The sequence below is a fragment of the Larus michahellis genome, chromosome 3 (genome assembly GCF_964199755.1).
Source record: "Larus michahellis chromosome 3, bLarMic1.1, whole genome shotgun sequence".
In the NCBI taxonomy this organism is placed as follows: domain Eukaryota; kingdom Metazoa; phylum Chordata; class Aves; order Charadriiformes; family Laridae; genus Larus; species Larus michahellis.
The window spans coordinates 70,983,566-71,002,584 of NC_133898.1; the positions used below are offsets into that span (position 1 = coordinate 70,983,566).

General features: G+C 36.4%; 1 protein-coding gene across 20 annotated transcripts in view; it reads left to right on the top strand.

Annotated features, from left to right (window-relative positions):
- The window catches only part of EPB41L2 (erythrocyte membrane protein band 4.1 like 2), a 121,802-nt gene that overhangs the window by 41,866 nt on the left and 60,917 nt on the right, over nucleotides 1–19,019 (top strand). For all 20 annotated transcript variants that reach the window (XR_012586227.1, XM_074580715.1, XM_074580719.1 and 17 more), the window contains 2 exons: nucleotides 4,015–4,499; nucleotides 5,859–6,068. Coding sequence is in view for 19 of the 20 variants with exons in the window: in XM_074580715.1 (XP_074436816.1) it covers nucleotides 4,029–4,499; nucleotides 5,859–6,068 (681 nt within the window). In the remaining variant the exon portion in view is untranslated. The remainder of the gene's footprint in view (nucleotides 1–4,014; nucleotides 4,500–5,858; nucleotides 6,069–19,019) is intronic.

The window sequence follows — 19,019 nt, forward strand, 5'->3', positions numbered from 1 at the left end:
TGATTTTTGTGCACAGTGATTGTCAGGGAAGGAGTAAACCAAAACAGTCCTCCTTGTCACATTCAGTGTGTAAATAATTAGGTTTGGTTTAAATTGCTAGAGATCATCTTAATTGTTTGAAAATAGGTGACTAGATTTCATGCATACAAAACATTTTTTCCTGTGGGTTCTCTGATGTAACTTTTTAAAACATTTTCAGTAGTGTGCTAAACTGTTGATCTTTGACTTTAGTCTCATCTATTTTTTTAAGGAATGTGCTTAAAAATTAACTTAATCCAAATTATTAAATTCAATAGTCAAAGTACATCTGTTTGTATGTATTATATACAGTCCTCTGTGTGTATAAATACAGAGAAGGATGCAAGTTCCTATGAGAGCACTGAGGCTTTTTTGAGTTGATGCTTGACTGCCAATCAATATTTTATTGGAAGCCATACAATGTAAATGTGGGTTGATGTAACTAAGACAATTTCAGGGATGTTTTTGCTTCCTTAAGGATTTCAAAATTTGAAAACTGTATTCTTTAGTTGTTAATTTATTTCTTTGGATTCAGAGAGCTCCATATCTTTGCAATTGCAGTAATCCACCTAAATAATGACTAAAAGGTGAAATTGGGTTTACCTTTGCTTTGTCTGCTAATTGAATGCATGCAAGTTATATTGGCACCTTCAGCAAAATGATGTAGCACGGTGGTGTGCTGCACAGAACCGTGTGGTGCCATGAGTTTTCTCCTGTTACATACTGACGATAAAACACAAGTCTTAAAGTATATTTGTCAGTACATTCAGCCTGATTTGAAGTATAAAGTGTTGTACTCTACAGAAAATAAGCGAGTTATACTTTTGAAAAGTCTTCTGGGGGTAGTACCAAGTTCCTCAGATATTACCTAGTGATTAAACCAGACCCTTTTACGCTCTGTAAAATTTGAATGACTGTTTCAGCTAGGATTTTACTTCCTTTATGGCTTTTATGTCAACAAATTTTATGTATTGAGACCAGCAAGCATATTGTTCGTAAATGATCTGTCCTAACCAACTGGAAATGGAGAGCAGTCTTCTGTGCTTCAAATCAATAATATGACAAGAAGTAAAAACCATTCTTTAAAACAAAACAAAAACCGTCTGAAATAAGTAGTGGAAGTACACATGACACTGTTTCAGGTTTTCATACATATTTTTCAGATGTTCTTTGCTCTCTTCTTGTTCTTTTATGTATACCCCATGTGAGCACTAATATTTGGAAGTGCAAGTGTATTATTAGTTATTTTTTATGAAGATAATGATTTTTAAAAGGAATTATTAATAATATGGTGATCCAGAAAATTCCACGACTTGCGCAGACACCCATGTTGGCTTTTAGTACACTGAGTTGTAAATTATTTCAGTAGAAGCAGGAAGGTTTTTTTGGGTTGTGGTTTGTTGTGTTTGTTTTTTTTTTCTTCTATGACGTGATGGTTTGATATGTTTATCAAGTTCTCTAGAATTTTTTTAGCTACTTTCTGGGAAGAAATTCGTTCTTTCCGAAAGAGATGCATGAGAAAAAGATGACCACTGTCTCTGCTAATAATTAAACCTCCATTTTTGACTTTATTAAGCAGAGTGGATCACTGTTCTCCAATCAGTAGGAGTTCGGATTTTTCTCTCAGGGAAAGCTGATTTTGGTTTTACTTCTGCATTATTATTATTATTATTAAGATTGATTAGGAAAGAACAGCAGCAATTCTGTGTAAGATACAAAGGTGATAGCGAAATGTAATTTGTCTAGTAGCACCTTTAAAAAGGCATACTTTAAATTGGCATACGAATATGTGGCTGGAAGTAGCAAATTCTTTAATCTTAAGAGCTAGTCAAATGGAAACCTGCCTTTCAGAGGCCTGTTACCTCTGAGATAAATAATACTTACATAAATATTAATACTCTATCACAATAAACTTTTAGCAGTATTAAAATTTGAAGGGCTTTATAGAAAGTGAAGGAAATAGTTAGGTAACTAATATTTAAGCTTGAAATGTGTTCAGAAGTCTCTAGTATAACAGTAAAGATACAAAATTTTCTTTTAATTTCCCCATTGGTGAATGTTTTGGTTTAGATAGTGAAGTTTAAGGTAGTGAACACAGAAACACCTGCCTTTGGTCTCAGGATGCCTTCTTAATATGAATTTGCCTGTAGGTGGTTCAAGGCTCCTATGTCTAAGCTTCTTACTAAGATAACTGTCAAGTTTGTTTCCTTTGGCTCAGTATTGTCCATCTCTTGCTAGAAGGGCTTCTCTCTTGTGTATTTGGGCATTTATAAGTTTCCTTATTTTCCTTTTTTTTTTTTTCTTCTTTTTGTCCTTGGGAATTGCTTAGTTTCACTATTTCTGACTACTTAAGAATGTGCTTTGGAAACTTAGAGGCAACGTGCTGCTGCTGCCTTGTGATCTAAACTAGCTTCCAGTTGGTTTCAAGTGCCGTTTGAGGTGGTGTGCAAGTTAACTGCATCAAGGCAGAATAGATTACCTTCTCCTTGACTCTTTTTTTGGGCAGCAGGGGTAGGGGCAGCGGCTGTTGAGTTCAGCCTCCTGACTAATGGCGGGCATTGATGGCAATCAATTTTAATCGAGAGGGCCCAGTGTTTTAAAGTTATACATGTGATTGTAACTAACCTGCTAACCTTCGGGGCAGACAAACAGACCATCAGTTTAAAACTAATTGTTTGAAGAAGGCTGTAAATAAATATCAGTGACTTCTAATGGGATCTAACCATTTAAACTTTGTTGGACCCCAGTGTCCTTATTTTGGTTGGCTCACTTCAATAAATTGTAAATATTAGTTATGTTACACTTTCAAAGTAATGCAGCAAAATCCAGTGCCACACAGCTAACAAAATTTGTTTATTCTAGTTAATCTTTTTTGGCGAAACAGCAAATAATGTTAAAAGATTATTATCGCATATCCTGTTGGTACAGTATTATGATTTTTCTTTAATTTCACTGAAGGAAGAACATGCAGAAGTGGTGAGAGTGTAAGACTTATGTATGATTCTATGTTGATCAGTATAAACTCATGACTAAGAAACCAATCTTACTTTAAAAGAAAAAAGTACACTTCCTAGCATTATGAGCAATTTCAACAGTCTCACTGACTTACAATTTCTAATTCTTTTTATACTCGGTGTCATGCTAGTTATCCTTTTTTCCTATTTTTTTGGTAAGCTTGCTCTTTCATTTTCCTCATCTCCACCCCTGGTTCACTGTGGACTAAGATAAGGGAATTGTGAAAATACACCTTTAACTTTAAAGGGAACAGATTTGTCTATAAACTAATACTTAAATACTAAAGCTGTGACTTCCCATCTAAAATCAATGTCTGCTTCTGGTACTGTCAACTGTAAGCCTACTGGTTGCTTCTTTGCTGAAAAGATATGGATGATAAGGAGTATGGAAGAGTTATTTAAGGTCTAAGAGTATAGATATTTTAACTGAGCTCTTTTAAGGCAAGAATTGCTTTTCCTAATGTAAAGAGGAACAACTAGAAGCGTGCACTCTTTCTTGATTTAAAAAAGACTTCCAATGTAAAACTTGTGTTACGTTGATAAGTGTCACTGAATAGTAGGAGGGTTGTATCTACCAGTTTAACTAGAGAAGGTGGATGCTTTTTTGAAATTTGAGCTTCTGGGTCAGCCAAGGAGTCCAGTAGAAAGAGAACTGAAATAATTTTGGCTGATAACATTAGGAGTAGCTTATAATAGAAAAATGCATTTCAGTGAGCACACTCACATTTTTAGCAAGGAGAAGGGAACTATTGGTAGATGTATCTCTCTAGAGTAGTGTTTTCGAAAATCTTTACCTTCAAGCACTAAGTTTTAGTTTACTGGTTTTATTTGGAGCTGAGAATTTGAAAAGAAGTATGTCTTTAACCCCGCTAAGTTTAATTAGTAACTTTTGTAGATTATTACTACAAATTACTGCAAATAATGTGTCAGTAAAAGTAGTAATGCTACTTAACAAAACTATTTTTGTTGTTGCTGTTTTTAGTGTAAGTTCTGACAATGACAACTGAAGTTGGCTCAGAGACTGAAGTAAAGAAAGATTCTGAGCAGCTGGGACCAGACAAAGCCAAGGACAAGCCTGAAGAAGCATCAGAGACATCAGTAAATCAAAAGTCCAGGGAAACATCCTCTGAAGAAGCTCAAGATTCTTCCTCTGTCCCAGCACCAACTAGCCAAAGCAGTCCAAGTAGCCAGAAGAAGGAAAAAGCTTCACCTGAAAGCAAGGGTATTTCTCGTTTCCTTCCCCCCTGGCTTAAGAAACAAAAATCATATACCTTGGCTGAGCCCAAAGATGAGACCAAGAAAAGGACCACAGGGGAAGAACAAGTAGTTGAAGAAAGTGAAGGCCAGACATCAGAGGGGGTGGCTCAGCCAAAAAAGAGTTTAGAAGAAGCAGCGGCTGAAAATCAGCATAATGTTAAAGCAAACGACAAGGAAGAAAAACACTCCGTTAGTAGTGCTGAAACACAGGTATGTGTGGGAAGGCTAATGGGGGCTTTGGAATAATTTTAATGAGACATGATTCATGTTGTATGTAATTCATGTAAGGCTTTGTTAGGATTGTATTGGGGCGGGGGGGGGGGGGGGGATGGCCAAATAACAGCACTGACCTTTTGTGCAGTTGGGTTGATAGAGTTATGAGTAACATAGCTGGTTTTAAAGGCCCCTACTCTGTGGCAGACCATTTTTTACTTCAACTGTTCTAGATGTCTAATTTTAGTGTAACCTCGCACTTTGTCATAGTTCAAAGTAACATTGAACTGTATTGTTGTAGTAGAAATGAGCGAGGATAAGAGGAGAAGCTTCTTAAGTCAACTTTGTCTCTGAAGCCATTGGATTGCAGGAATCACCTCCCCAGTGATTTAAACACGAGAAGTAACAAATGGATTATCTTTGAGTCCTTATAATATCAATTTTTGTTACCCTTTACCTAGAAACCGTGCTTGTGGTCACTGTCCTTAGTGATTCATTCTGGGAGGTTGGTGCTGAGTTCCAAGCCAAATTGCAGTGCTCCAGAGTCTGTTTGAAAAGTTGCATGTCAGTTCTGGACACTTGGAACCTTGTGTTCTAGGGTGGCAAAGATGATTAAGGGCATAGAGTATGTTTCATATGAGGAGGGGCTGAGAGAGCTTGTAGTGTTCAGCCTGGAGAAGAGAAGGGTCAAGGGGGATCTTACAACATGTATAAATACCTGAAGGGAGGGAATGAAAAGGACCCAGACTATTCTTAGTGGTATGCAGTTAAACAACAAAAGGCAATGGGTACAAATTAAGAACATGAAATTCAATCTCAAATTACAAAAAAAATCTTTTTTTTATTGTGGTGGTGGGGCAAACATGGGAACAGATTGCCGAGGGAGGTTGTGGAGTGTCTATCTGTGAAGATACTCAAAACCCAACTGGGATGCGACCCTAGGGGCATTGGACTATGATCTCAAGAGGTCCCTTGAACCTCAACCATTCTGTGATTCTGTATAGCTTCACTTTCATAAACACTACTTTTTAGTTTTGTATAATTCCTGGAGCTTCATGTTAAACTTATTTCTGTTAGGAAAAAAGGCCAATAAAACATTCTTTTTTTTTTTTTAAAAAAAAAGCTAATTTCAAGGAAAGGAAAAAAAAAAAGACACCTTCTGTAGTTTGAGAGCAAGAATATCTGGTCCCCAAAGGAAGACCTTAATGGTTACACTGCCTATTGTGCTTCCAGTATGTATGTAACTTTTATGAAAGTTTGATGTCTTATTTTATTAGTAGCTTATAAAAGAAATGAACGAGTTAAAAATATCCATCTTCCTGAATTTCAATCATTGTTTAACTGTATTTTATATAGCCTGCCAAAGATGGTAAAGAAACAGAAGTAGAGAAAGTTGCAGAGGAAAAGGAAGAAAAACAAGAAGAAAAAGAAAAAAGAGAGACAAAAGAAGTGCAGACAGTTGAAATTAAAACAGAAATCATTCCTCAGAAGTCTCCCAAGAAAAGTAAAACTGTGCAGTGTAAAGTGATGCTTCTGGATGGCACGGAATACAGCTGTGACTTGGAGGTAAGGCATCAAATATCTATATAAAGAGCTCTTTTTTCTATAGAGAAAAAGAAAATTTGTTTTCATTGCACCAAGAGTTTAACAAATACATTTTTGTATATCCAGTGATCTCATTACAATGTTACACTCATATCACTATCATTAAGGGCCAGTTAACATTTCATTTGAAAACTCCATCTTTAAGACCTCATCAGTTTATTCTTAAAAATGCATTCTGAGGTACACTAACAAATAAGATAAAATGCAATGTACAGATCCTTTCAATGGTGGTAGTCTGACAGCTCAAACTTGATTTTTTTTTTTTTGTTTTGTTTTTTTGGCAAAAGATTAAGGTTTTCCTGAAAATAGTGTCACATGTACTAATAAAGTTGTCTTGAGTTCATTAGTTTGTTTATTTTTTGTAAAGTTAACTCAGCTGGAGAACTAAAGTTTAAAAAATAAGTCTACTTCCAAGAAAAATTTTGTTACAGGTATAAAATACATATTTGTATTTAAAGTTATGTTCTAGCTCCAAATTTTCATGGCTGCATGGATTGCTTGTTTACAACTGTAAATCACTGGGTTGGATATGGTGTATATTTATCTGTTAAATCTAAATTAAAAATCACTAAATGAAATAGGGATTGTGAGCTGAATGGAGAATGGCTTCTTAGTTTTTATGGCTTTAATATCCTTTGAATTTATCTATAATATATATATATATATGCACACACACACTTTCAGTCTGATAATAATGTCCAGGTTCTAAGTCAAATAGTAGTTTAATATTTTAGATCAAGATTAAATTATGAAACATGTAATTACATGAAAGGAGGAAAAAAGTTGCACTCCAAATCTTACTTCAGTTAAATAATCTTTGGTTTGATTTATTATGAGAATTTTTATAAGTAAGGCAGTAAATCGATCTTACCAGCAGATTACTTCAGGGTAGTATTCTCCCAGAAGATGCCAGTCTCTTCAGTACAAAGGCGTGAGAGGCTGTTCTCTATTGGAAAGTTCAATTCTAATCAGTCTTGCCAGTGGAAGATGCAACACCGACTACTACAAACTGCACGACTTGTTCAGGTACCCTTTCTGAAGGGTCAGGAATTGTTTTAACAATTATGAAACTCCCTATTTCATAGTGGATTGATGGATACCCCAGAAATAAGCTTTGTTTAATACCGGGATATGGTGCCCCCTTGGAAAGAAGACAGTGTTCCTTGTAGGACAGTTTATATTTGGGAACCATACTTCCAGTCACTAAATTGTAAGACATGTCAAAATTTGCTGAGTTCTATTTTGTAATTCCAATAAACTTTGCAAACGCTTGAAAACCATGTTCATAAAAGGGTTTAGCTTTGTATCTCCAAGTTTGTGTAGGTGATATTTTCAAAATTCTTCCAGCTAGTAGTGACAAAGGTAGATTCAAATAATGAGGCTTGGTTCCCTTGCACAGCTGCATCTGAATCCTAAAAAACCCTCTGCTCTTCAGCAATTGCTTCTGTAGGAAAAGAACTCTAGGCTGTTCTTGCATTCAGTTATTTGTAAGCTTCTGGGAGAAAGAGGAATCCAGTGAATTAAACAACTGGTGACGTCTGTTTGACTTTCTGATGCTTCACTTCTGCTTGTTGCTTCAAGTCATAGTCATTTCTCTTTGTGGAATTTGTCTCATTGCTGTTTGTTCTAGTGATGCAAGATGGCTGTAAGATGGTGAGATGTTTCTATGGCCATGTAAGCTGCTAGCTTAGAATGTCATCATTTTCATTTGTGGGTTCAGTAAGCTAAAGATGTGACCAAGCAACATGATACGATTCAGCATGTTCTGCAAAATGGTACCTAATACAACACCCACAGCAAGTAGACTTTTAAGTGAGCATTAGAAGCACAATGTGTTGGTGGTTATGTGGAGAATTAATATTTGTTACAGAGGTGATGGATTTCCTCATTAAAGTCAACTCCTCCTTTACGTTTCTGTTTTACGCGTTATACTAGAATATCCATTTGTTTGGAATGGGGGAAAAACAGTTGTTTCGGACTACACTTGTGAATGTAGTTGTTACATTTTGTGTGATGTTTAAACTAACTGATTAGCTGTGCTGTCTGGACTGAATATCTGAGTTATAAAGAGTGGTTAAAATTTGTACCTTTTCTAAAACCAGACAGCTAGATACATCTTTCAGATTCATCAAAGGTCAAAACAGTGGTGATGATATGACATTTCCTAGAGCCAGCTGATTCCTTGAAAATATTCCCATTTTTGTCTAATGCAAATTGTTAAATTTTGACTACATAGTAGTGGTAGTGCAGGCTTCTGATTGAAGCCTTTTGTCTTCTCTTGTGCTGTTTCATTTTTCCAGTGTCTGTCAGTCAGTCCCTACACTGTTTGATTGTGGATTTCATTAGGCTTCTGAGTAGTTTAATTGCTTATTGCGTACAAGTCCTTTTGTGTACTGTAATATAATACTGGATGGATACTGCTCACCTGTCCTTTGAGATCTTGAGAAACTAATAGAGAAAAGTAAAAAAAGCCACCTGGTTTTTAAGACTTTCAGAAGTTTTATCACAACTTAAGTCTTATTTCATGCATTAGTACAGCTTCCTTCAAACGTGTTCTGAAGTAAAACTCTTCCTATCAGTTAAGAAATTCTTATTTGTTGTTCATCAATATGAAATACTCCTAGGGAATGTTTTGCTGCAGTTTGCTGGAATTTTTAAAGGTTTGTTTTATAGTTGTTAATAATCCAAGCTTTCTGAAGCCTCCATTTGTTGAGTAGTTCCTATTCTTGATGTTAAAACCAAACCATTCCAATGTATGGTTCTTAAAGTACAGTATTTTAGCCCAACAGCCCATTCAAATGTAGACCACTTCACTGTAAATTAAGTCAATTGTAAAAAGCAGTAGTGAAGCCTTCGTTCATGTTAATTAAGACAACTTATTTTTTATGCTGTGTTTACAGAAGAAAAAAAATTATCAGAATAAACAAAACATGAATATGAAAAATATACAACAGAATAATTGCTCTCCAGAAGATGCTGTGTAGACAGTCTAAATTTGCAGGAATTTTGTCACCTAAAAGTTCTTGAAAAGTATTTTTATTGGTAAAATCTTATCAATATATATGGAGAGATATGTAGAGAATATATATGTATATATATAGAGAGAGAAAATATATATATGTATATAAATAAAAATTGACATAGTGTAGTAACCTTGGAGTTCTTTTTAAATTTTTCACATAAATCATAACATAAATCAAGATGTTTAAATCTGAATGGTATCTCTGTATTAATTGAAGGCTTTATGAATTTTATCTTCCTGGGCTTTTTCCCCATCCAAAATGCAACCCAAATGAAGTTGTGGCTTACTGCACGTTAGAAAAGATACCACTTTGCATTTGCAACTAAAAGATTCTGTTTTGAGTCTGTCATGATTCAGTTAAGTTGGTTGGCAAGAAATATGTTTTCTGATTATTTGTAATAAATAAGAGTTTCCTGTAAGAAGAGGAGCAAAAATTAATTAAGGAGGGGGACAAAGTGGTATAGAAACAATCTGGTTTGTATGGTCATTTCGATCACTTATACAACATGAACAGTGCTGACTGCAATTTTATAAATGAATTCATGTTCTTAAATATATGTAGACTCTTATGTGCTACAACTGTATCAAAATATTGATCATCTCAGAAAGCTGCTTCAACTGGTAACTGAAACTTCATTTTGTGCTCTCTGCAGTTTCTGATACTGACTTTTCTTTAGTCTTCCTTTAATATTTAGTGTTTGGGTAAATATTGGTTTATTTCTGCTTTACAAAGTAACAGAAATGATACAAGATTTTAAAAGCAAATAAACAAAACCTCTGCTGCAGTCTAAGCACAAAGTTTTAAAGCCCAGTTTACCTTTGTGGACTTTCTAGTAAATCAGGCTTTAGTTTGGAGCAATTTCCGTGGTTGAGACGTTCTTGATGCCTCTTCCAGTTTTGACTATGCTCTGTAGACCAACTTCGTTATATTTTATTTACATTAGACATACTTCTTTAAATATATATACTTGCTAATAAGAAAATAAAACTGAAAAATAGCTTGGTTTTATTACTGTTATTTTACAGACAGCTTTTGGTAGAACGCTGTCTTTTTCTAATTGCCATCTTAAACCTTCATGATAAATCAGTAATAAAATTCAGGCTAAAACAGGAGAGACCCCCCTAAATAGTGTATGAGTTATAATCACATTCCCTTTATCTTGTAGAACTACATCGATTTGTACTCATAAAACTTAAAAGGAGCATGAAAGAAAACAAAATATGACCCAGCAACTTGTTCTCTGTTAAATTTTGTCATTGTTCAGCCTTATTGCAGGTGTGTTTATATAAGACAATAGCTGGGAAAGAGCATAAAAGGAGATGCAGCAGCTTCAGTGTCAGCGTGCAGATCAATGCTGCTGTTAGCATAAGTGGGGTAGGATTCTCAGTGGTAACTAAATACTGACACTTTTGTGGTGAATTAGCTGATACAGCACTGTACAATTAATTTGTAACAGTGGTGTAATCGTAATGTAAGAGGACTTGATAGTTGAGTTCAGATATACCTTAAATTCACTAGAATCTTAATAGATAATCTTGAAGAGGATAGTAATGCCTTCTTTAAAAAAAAAAAAGGTAGTGATGCCAAATTCTTAGTCCATAAGCCGTTTTAGTAAGAAAAATGTTACTTTTCCAGCTTGATCATCTTCTTATCAGTAAATAGTTCATGGTAAAAGCCTGAAGATACAATTTGGAAATTAATGGAAAAAAGGAGGGTCAGGTTAGGGAAAACTTAAAGTAGAGATACAAGTCCCATGGGGCCTTATGGGATGCACCCATAAGTGCTGAGTGAGCTGGATGTTGTTACTGCAAGGCCATTTTTTTGTCATCTATAAAAAGTCCCAGCAGTCAGGGGAGGTTCCTGGGATCTGGGGAGAAAAACAAAACAAATGTCATTCCTATTTTCAAGAAGGAAGACACGGGAAATGTCAGGCTGATCAGCCTCGCCTCAGTCCTTGGGAAGGTTGTGGTGCAAATAATCCTTTCCAAACTTCTTCAGGACTAAAAGGTGTTTGGAAGTAGTCAGCATGGAATTACAAAGGGGAAACCGTACCTTCTACAACGTGGTGACTGTCCCTGTGGATGAGGGGTGAGCTGTAGATACAATCTCAGCTTTAGCAAGGCTTTTTACACTTTCCCATGATTGTTCTAGACAAACAGATGACATGGGCTAGGTAAATGGACAGTGAGGTGGACCGGGAACTGGCTCAACTGCTGGGTTCAAAAGATTGTGATCTGCAGCCTGAAGTCCAGCTGGAGGCTGGTCATTAATGCTGTACTGAAGGCATTGATACCAAGGCAATTAATGACCTGGATGATGACACAAAGTGCATCGTCAACAGGTTTGTAGATTATGATAAAAGTGGGAAGAGTGGCTGATGTATCAGAGGGACCTACCTGGACAGGCTGGAGAAACGGGCAGAATCTTACGAAGTTCCACAAAGAGAAATACGAAGTCCTGCACCTGGGCAGGAACAACCCCCTGTACCAGCACAGGCTGGACTGATTGGCTGGAAAGCAGCTTTGCAGGGAAAGAATGGGGAGGGCTGATGGGGGGGTGTGTGTGTCCTAATGAATGAGGTGGCCATGGGCCAGCAATGGGCCCTTGCAGTAAAGGAGGCCAACACCTTCCTGGCCTACAGTAGGAAGAATGTTGACAGTGGGTCGAGGGAGATGGTCCTTCTTCTCTGCTCAGTACCTGGAGTGCTGTCCAGCGCAAGAGAGACTCGGACACACCAGAGAGAGTCCGGCAAAGGACTGCAGCATTGATTAAAGGCTTTAAGCATCTGATGTACAAGGAGAGGACTAACAGAGGTGGAACTGTTCAGCCTGGAGAGGAGGAGGCTCAGGGAGGTTTTAGCTCTGTGTACAAATACCTGGCTGGGGGATGAGTAAAAAAGATGGAGTGAGGCTCTTCTCAGTAGTGCCCAATGATGGAATGAGGAGAAACGAGAACAAACTGAAATACAGGGAATTCCATTTGAACGCGAATGTGAGGGTCTATCAATTGGCAGTGATGAAACACCAGAACAGATTTCCTAGACAGGTTGTGGAGTCACCACCCTTTGAAATATTCAAAATCTTGACCAGCCTGTTGTGAGCAGCGGTGTTAGACTAGATGACCTCCAGAGGTCCCTTCAAACCTCAACTAATGTACCTAATTATAGCTATATTTCACCACTGTAGGAGTATAATTTAGGAATTACTCTAAACATGTTAGTTGTGTTAATAATTTAATTTAGACTATTTAACGCATATTAGACATGTACCCTGTCAGTTCAGAACTGATGATAGCATGAATGGTATTAATATACAATTATTATTAAAGAAATAAAACCAATGGCATCGCTGTAAATCCATGAAATTGACTGTTAATGTAACAATCACAGTGCCTATATGCAAACTGCCTCCAGAAACATTGCGCTGATCACTGCTTGACGCTACCATCTTGACGTGTGGCAAGGAGCTATCTAACGTGCTAGCTCAGTAACCCTTCTTCCCATACGTAGTCTTGGTGAATTGAAGCTCTGTTATGTTGGAGAGATAGCACCTGCTACCTGTTGTGGTATGGCATATCATTGAGGTGAAATGATGATTCTGACTTAGGCACTTTGTTAAAATATTAATCCTCATGCCAGCAATATTTATCTGTGCTCTACAATTTTCACTTTAAAAAGATACTTCTGAAATTATATGGAGTTTACTGGAAAGGTGCTGTTGTTAAAAAAGTGCAAATGGAGAAACAGCATAATTCAGTACAAAATGTTTTTCGTATTTTGAAGTTAAGAGTATGAAAGTAAACTCATTTTTTTTTCTTTTGAAAACCTACGAAGACATAAAAAAGTAGTAGTTTTGCATGTGGTCCTTTTAGGAAGATGGTCACTTCTCACTTTTTCACTTGCACGAAAAAGCAGTTCCATAAAATCTTATCCGTTTATCACTGTTGTCCAAGTGTCTGTTTTTCTCTAGCTTTTTTGAAGTAAGACAATACATCTCTAAATAATGAAGAACTTCCTTAGGCTTTTTCCACACTTGTACAATTGGAAGGCTGCACTTTGAGACTTTATACTGTCTGGGAGTAGAGATGAGTTCAGGCATAATATCCCTATACAGCTTCTAAAATAGCAGCTCATTGAATTCCATGATCGAGGCCAATTGTTTAGTCTGACATCTATCTCTTTATTTCCCTCTATTTTCCTTTATTTTAAAAATCAATCTTAGTATAGATGCAAGTGCTACCTGTCTTCCTGTGTCTCAGTCCTGACAGGTTTTTTTTTTTTACTTTAATTTCCATTCTTTTTTCTGTCCATCTTGTTTTTCTTTTTTCCTGAAAGAACAGAATATCCACTGAAAATAGTCGGTGTGCTTAGGAAGAAATGCTATTTCAGTAGACCAGAAACTGCTCTCTAAGCTGCTATCCATGTGGTAGTTAGATTTCTGTCCTGTTTGTATTTCCTTTTGCTTTGTGAGCTTAATTTAGTTCTAGACACATTCGTGGCTACGTTTCTTCAGCTCCAGTGCATTAAAACACTTCAACATACTTAATTTTTTAGAACATGGCTTTTGAATTTTGAATATTAAAAGAACTAAACCCTGTTTCATAGAACATACAAAAAAAAGAGTTCTTTGCCCCACTCTGCCCTTCCTCCCCCCCCCCCCCCCCACCAGTTGAAGCTGGTTTTGTTCTTTGTTTTGCAGTGATGTGTTTAGTACAAATTAGATGAGATTAATTTCTCAAACAAAGCTGACTGGATATAGAAAGAATTCTTTCAAACTTAAAAAAAAATATATTTCAATTCAATAAGATGCTAGTGAGCTTTCATAGAATATATAAAATAATTGTATTGGAAAAGAGGTTACAGTTTTTGGTTAAGGTTAACAAAAGAAGTTCATCAGGAATTAGTTTTTAAAAGTGTATTATCTTTGAGATACAAACTAAGCAGCAAAAGCTGTATAGAGGTTGGTCTGGACCAGGCTCTCCATGCTTCACTAAACATTTCATGTTTAGAAATTTAGTGTTTATCAAGTGATAATTGGATATCATAACTTGCTGAAAGTTGAGTTCAGCTATATTCTGAAATGCTTGAATTCTGTAATACGAAGCTGAGATAAGTAGAAGGATTAATTTAAGTAAATACGTGAAGTCTGTAATTGTGCTATGACTGAAGCCAGTTTCTTTACGTTGAGATACCTGTTTTGTGTCCTGGTTACCACAGATTGGTTTTTATACGAATAATCCTGATATTGCTCAAGGATCTTCTTGTGTTGTCAGGTGAGAGCTGTGTGATGACATGTGTGGCATTGTCTCTGTTTTTAATTGAGGGAGTGAGGGAAATTAATTTCCAAGGCAAGATTGAGAAAATTATAATCTTTAGCAAATGCTGTTGGTTACGTGAAGCAGGCTTACTGTTTTGAGTGAAAGGTACTCATATCTAATCCTTCATGTGTTTTCATGACCAAACTCAAATTGTTACCATTTTATCCTTCAGTGCCTCTCAGCCTCTTAAGTGTTCTGCAGCATCTGTGTTCAAAAACATAAAAAATGGTATTTAATTATGTGTATTATCAACATAGTTCCGCTCAAAGAGGGAAGAGTTAAGTGTTTTCGAGAATATCCTTCCCTTAACACAGTTTCTACTGTTTTTCAGAAGTTGCAGTATAGCTAAATGTTGTGCTCGTGTGGACACAAGTTGCTGCAAGGTTCACTCTGTGTTCTTGATCTGTTTAATTAAATTGGCCTTCCAAAATAATTATTTGGCATTTGAAATACCAGGTTACTTAAGCTGTCTCAGTTTCTTTGTCTGTAATTCTTTAGTGCAGCCAGTGGCCATTTAATTCACTTGAAAAAGTTTTACTTTCCTGTCTTGATTTTTGTTTCTTACAAAGATGTCAACATGAGAGTCCTTGGGGAAAAAAGAAAAGTTAAGGATATGGTTTTTTTAAAGCCCTATTATCCCACTGAATAGCTTGTCCATTCATGCATTTTTCTGGTGTATTTGAATGGACAAGATCATAGTTTTTCTTTACAAGTGCTAATTTATTTTGGAACCATGAGAAAAGTGAGAGATGAGCTGTTCCCAAAGGTCATCTGAGGAAAAGCTATGTTCTTAGCTTAATGATGGGCATTGTTTGTCCTATGTCATCCTCTGGTGGGGGGGCGGAAAGTTGTATTTTAGACTTTGTTTTCTTTGCAAACCTTACCTTTTCTTTCCAAACTTTACCTTTTTTTTTTTTTCTTCCCCCGCACCGCCCCCCCCCCCCCCCAAGACAAGCAATAGTGGTCACTCATATTATTTGATGAAATATAGTTACCAGATTAAAGCTTATGCATTTTACCAGGTCTGTGGCGTGCTCTGATTTCTACATAGCCCTCTTCAGAGTCGTCTTCTCTGGAAATATTCAAAACCTACCTGGACATGTTCCTGTGCAAGCTGCTCTAGGTGAACCTGCTTTGGCAGGGAGGTTGGACTAGGTGATCTCCAAAGGTCCCTTCCAACCTCTAACATTCTGTGGTTCTTTCTTCTGTTATTTTATACATGTTATCTGAGTTCCTTTCTTCTCTATGCACCTGGTGAGTCTGGAACAAGTAGTAATGGGACTCTGAAGAGGGCACATAATAGATGTAATAAGGGGAAGAGGGTGGAAAACAAATTTCCTGCCAACTTCAGGTTCAGTTTACACACGAAACTACTCCCGTTCTTTTTTTTGTGGTACTAGAAGCTGTTGAAAGTCGTCTGAATACGTTCCACGTCCTTTTTTTTTTTTTAAGATTTCTGTTACAGAGTTTCTTGATAACATCACTTGGAGAGAGCAGTGAAGAAGCCCAGGAACAGTTTGGAGGTTCTGTCTTTGGCCTGTTGCATCTTGGGAGGGCTCTATCATGATTAGCTGTGTTGCGTTCTATGTGAGCCTACCTTATGTCTCTGGCTACCCAACCTTCTTAAAGTGGCTGGTGTTACTTATTCCAACTGTCTGGATTATTACCTATAAATAATGATGAATTGCAAAAGTTTTCCTTCAGAGACAATGTTTGATATTGAAGTGTTTGACGTTCTGCATGATTGAGACTGACCCGCATTTAAGTTATTTTTCTTTGAGTAATTCTTGTTTTATGCACGGAATATTGAATTATATGCAGCAGAAATGGTATTTCTGCGTGGTTGCCACTGCTTGCACATGGCATCATAGGTAGTCATTTCTGAGAAGGTGACAGATTTTCACTGAAGAAAAAGCTGTCTGCTACTCTATCCACAGAATCAGAAAGAAGTTGCCTCTTTTTTTTTTTTTTTTTTTGAATGGCCTTATTTAGCTGCCTTAGGGTAGGATTTCTGCACTTTAATATTAATAAGCACAACCATCTTTTAACAAACAGTAATGTTAAGTTTGTGGAGAAAACATAGGTTTTTTGCAGATGGCTCACATGAGTCTTTTTTCCCAAGCATCTTCGTCCCCCACCCCAGCACAATTAGTCAGGTTGACTTTGAAGGGCTGGAATAAGAGGCGTACAATTTGCTGAGCTGAAAATGCAGTGTGTCTGTGGCACTAACCAGTAGGCAGGGACAGTAAGTAGGTTGTGGTGTCTTGCTAGCTCTTCTATTCTTTGATTGTTTTTTTCGTTTGTTTTGTTTTTGTAGCTAAGCAACAGTTGTGAAAATGTTCTGGGATTTGGTTTGACCATGGAGTTTCACAAGTGCGTTGTGAAATACTAATCTAAAACTTATTCCTGTTTATACAGGAAAAATTGGAGTGTTCTAGGGCTTCTTATCCCTATGCCCTTGTAAGCAAGGGTTAATGCTACATTATCATCAACTGGAAAGGGCACGGGTAGAGGTAGGTTTTGCATAAGGGAATCGTATATCATGTCACTCTACCTTCCCCCCCCCCCCCCCCCCCTTTCCTGGAATCTTGAGAAAGGAGTTGAATTTGGGGAGCAAATATTTATAAGGAACTCTGATGAATCTCTATATACTATCAATAATAAAAACAACCAAACAGCACAAATTGCAATGCAATTACAAACTTAGTTATATCAGTACAAAATTTGCATGGATATGCACTTTGTTCTAATTGGAATTATTTTAGTTTATTTTGAATGGATTAGGTATATGTGCAAACTTACCCTGTATTATATGAGTAAAATTGGGATTTATTACAATTTAAAGTCTAGTTAAAATCAAATTCACGTAACTTCTGCATAGCAAGACATTTTCTTGGAATCTATATTAAGTCAAAGCACTTTCTGGAAAAAAGTGTATTTATATGTGACATGCAGAATGCATTGAGAGATATTTCAGAGTAAACAGAAATTGGTTTCTGAAAGCAAATTCCCGTGTATGTCATCTTCTTGACGTGTTGTGTCATTTGTTGGTGCGTGCTGCAGACTAGAAACTGATAGGAGATGCTCAGTTAGGGGGAAAAAATAGCTTTAACATATTAAAATAAAATGCTTATATATGAAATTTGTTAGTGGGGAACAGAAACCAGTTCACTTATGGTGAATGTTTTTACTGTGATATAGAGACATCTTTGCAAGTGACTGTAATTTGATGCTGTTCTTTCATAGTTCAGAATTTGTCATCAAGTGCTGCTGTAGGAGTACAGGTACATTTGTACCCTTCTTCTTTCTTTACCACTTGTTTTGTATATTCATAATTGCTTTAAGTTCTATTTCTCAGCCACCTAGTGTTGTTTGACAACGGAATTATTTCTTCTGGCTTGTTTTTGCATGTCTTTCCTGTTGCCCAGGGCATGCCTGACATGGTTGATGTTTGGCTTCCAACATAAAGCACATCTCAGATATTTCCCTTTTTTGAGAGTTACTTTGTAAATTAATTTATCACCTCTGAGAGTAATCTGTTCATTCTTTTGCCCTTAGAACTCTTTATTTTGCCTTAATAGGTCTCTTCTGACTGGTGTGAACTTGCCAGTTTGAACTCTAAGTCAATAATTCTTTCTACAGAACTGTTTAAACAGGTATTTCATCTTCTTTTGTGATGATTTCCTTCATTTTTTTTCTCATCTATCTTTGTAGTTTTATTACTTTGCTTTTGTAGATGCAAATTTGAAGGACCTGGTTTAGAGTCTTTTTCATGAGTACAGCTTCTCCAGCTATGCTTGCCTGAATGTCAGTGTAGATACAACATTTAAGGTACTCCACTATTGCCCCAAAAAGTTCATAACCTGTCAGCATAATGAAGTTAAGCCTTGTACCAGGTGAAACCTACTCCTCAGTTCATTGTAATTTGAAATTCTTACTGTAGTGTTTCATGGTATTTGATTATACCCCTGCCTTCCGAAATGAACTGCAGTCAATTCTGTTGTCAGCATCTCTACACTGGTGTCTTGGATAGTTCATAAAGTATGTCTATGGTCTGTAAATGATTACTTTGTATCTCGGCTACTTGTTCTAAGGAATTAAAAACTTTAAGTGGGAGTAGTGTTATGAACTTTGATACCAGCCACTCTTCAAACTTGCTTTATTTTGGTTTTTGGGAACCTGTAAAGTTTCATAAGGAAGCAAAATAACCTCCATTGAAATGTTATATTTAAGCCTTTAACTTTTCATCTAAAATGTATACAGTAACTTAAGTCCACAGGTTCCATTTAACAAAATAGATTGATTTTCTGCATTCAGTAGCATTAAAGTAAAAATGTCCAAAGCTTTTTATCTCTAGGAAACTTCTGAAATATATTATGAAATAATTTTGTATGGAAATATTATACTAAAGAAGATGTTACGTGTAGACAGTATGTGCATACCTAGAGAGCATGAACAGTTAATTAAATTAATTTATTTTAACATTAAAACTACTGTAACACCTAGAGATAATGTCCATGTAGCCTCACACTCCTCAGAGTAATGCGTGAATGCCTGGAGAGGAGGAAAGAGG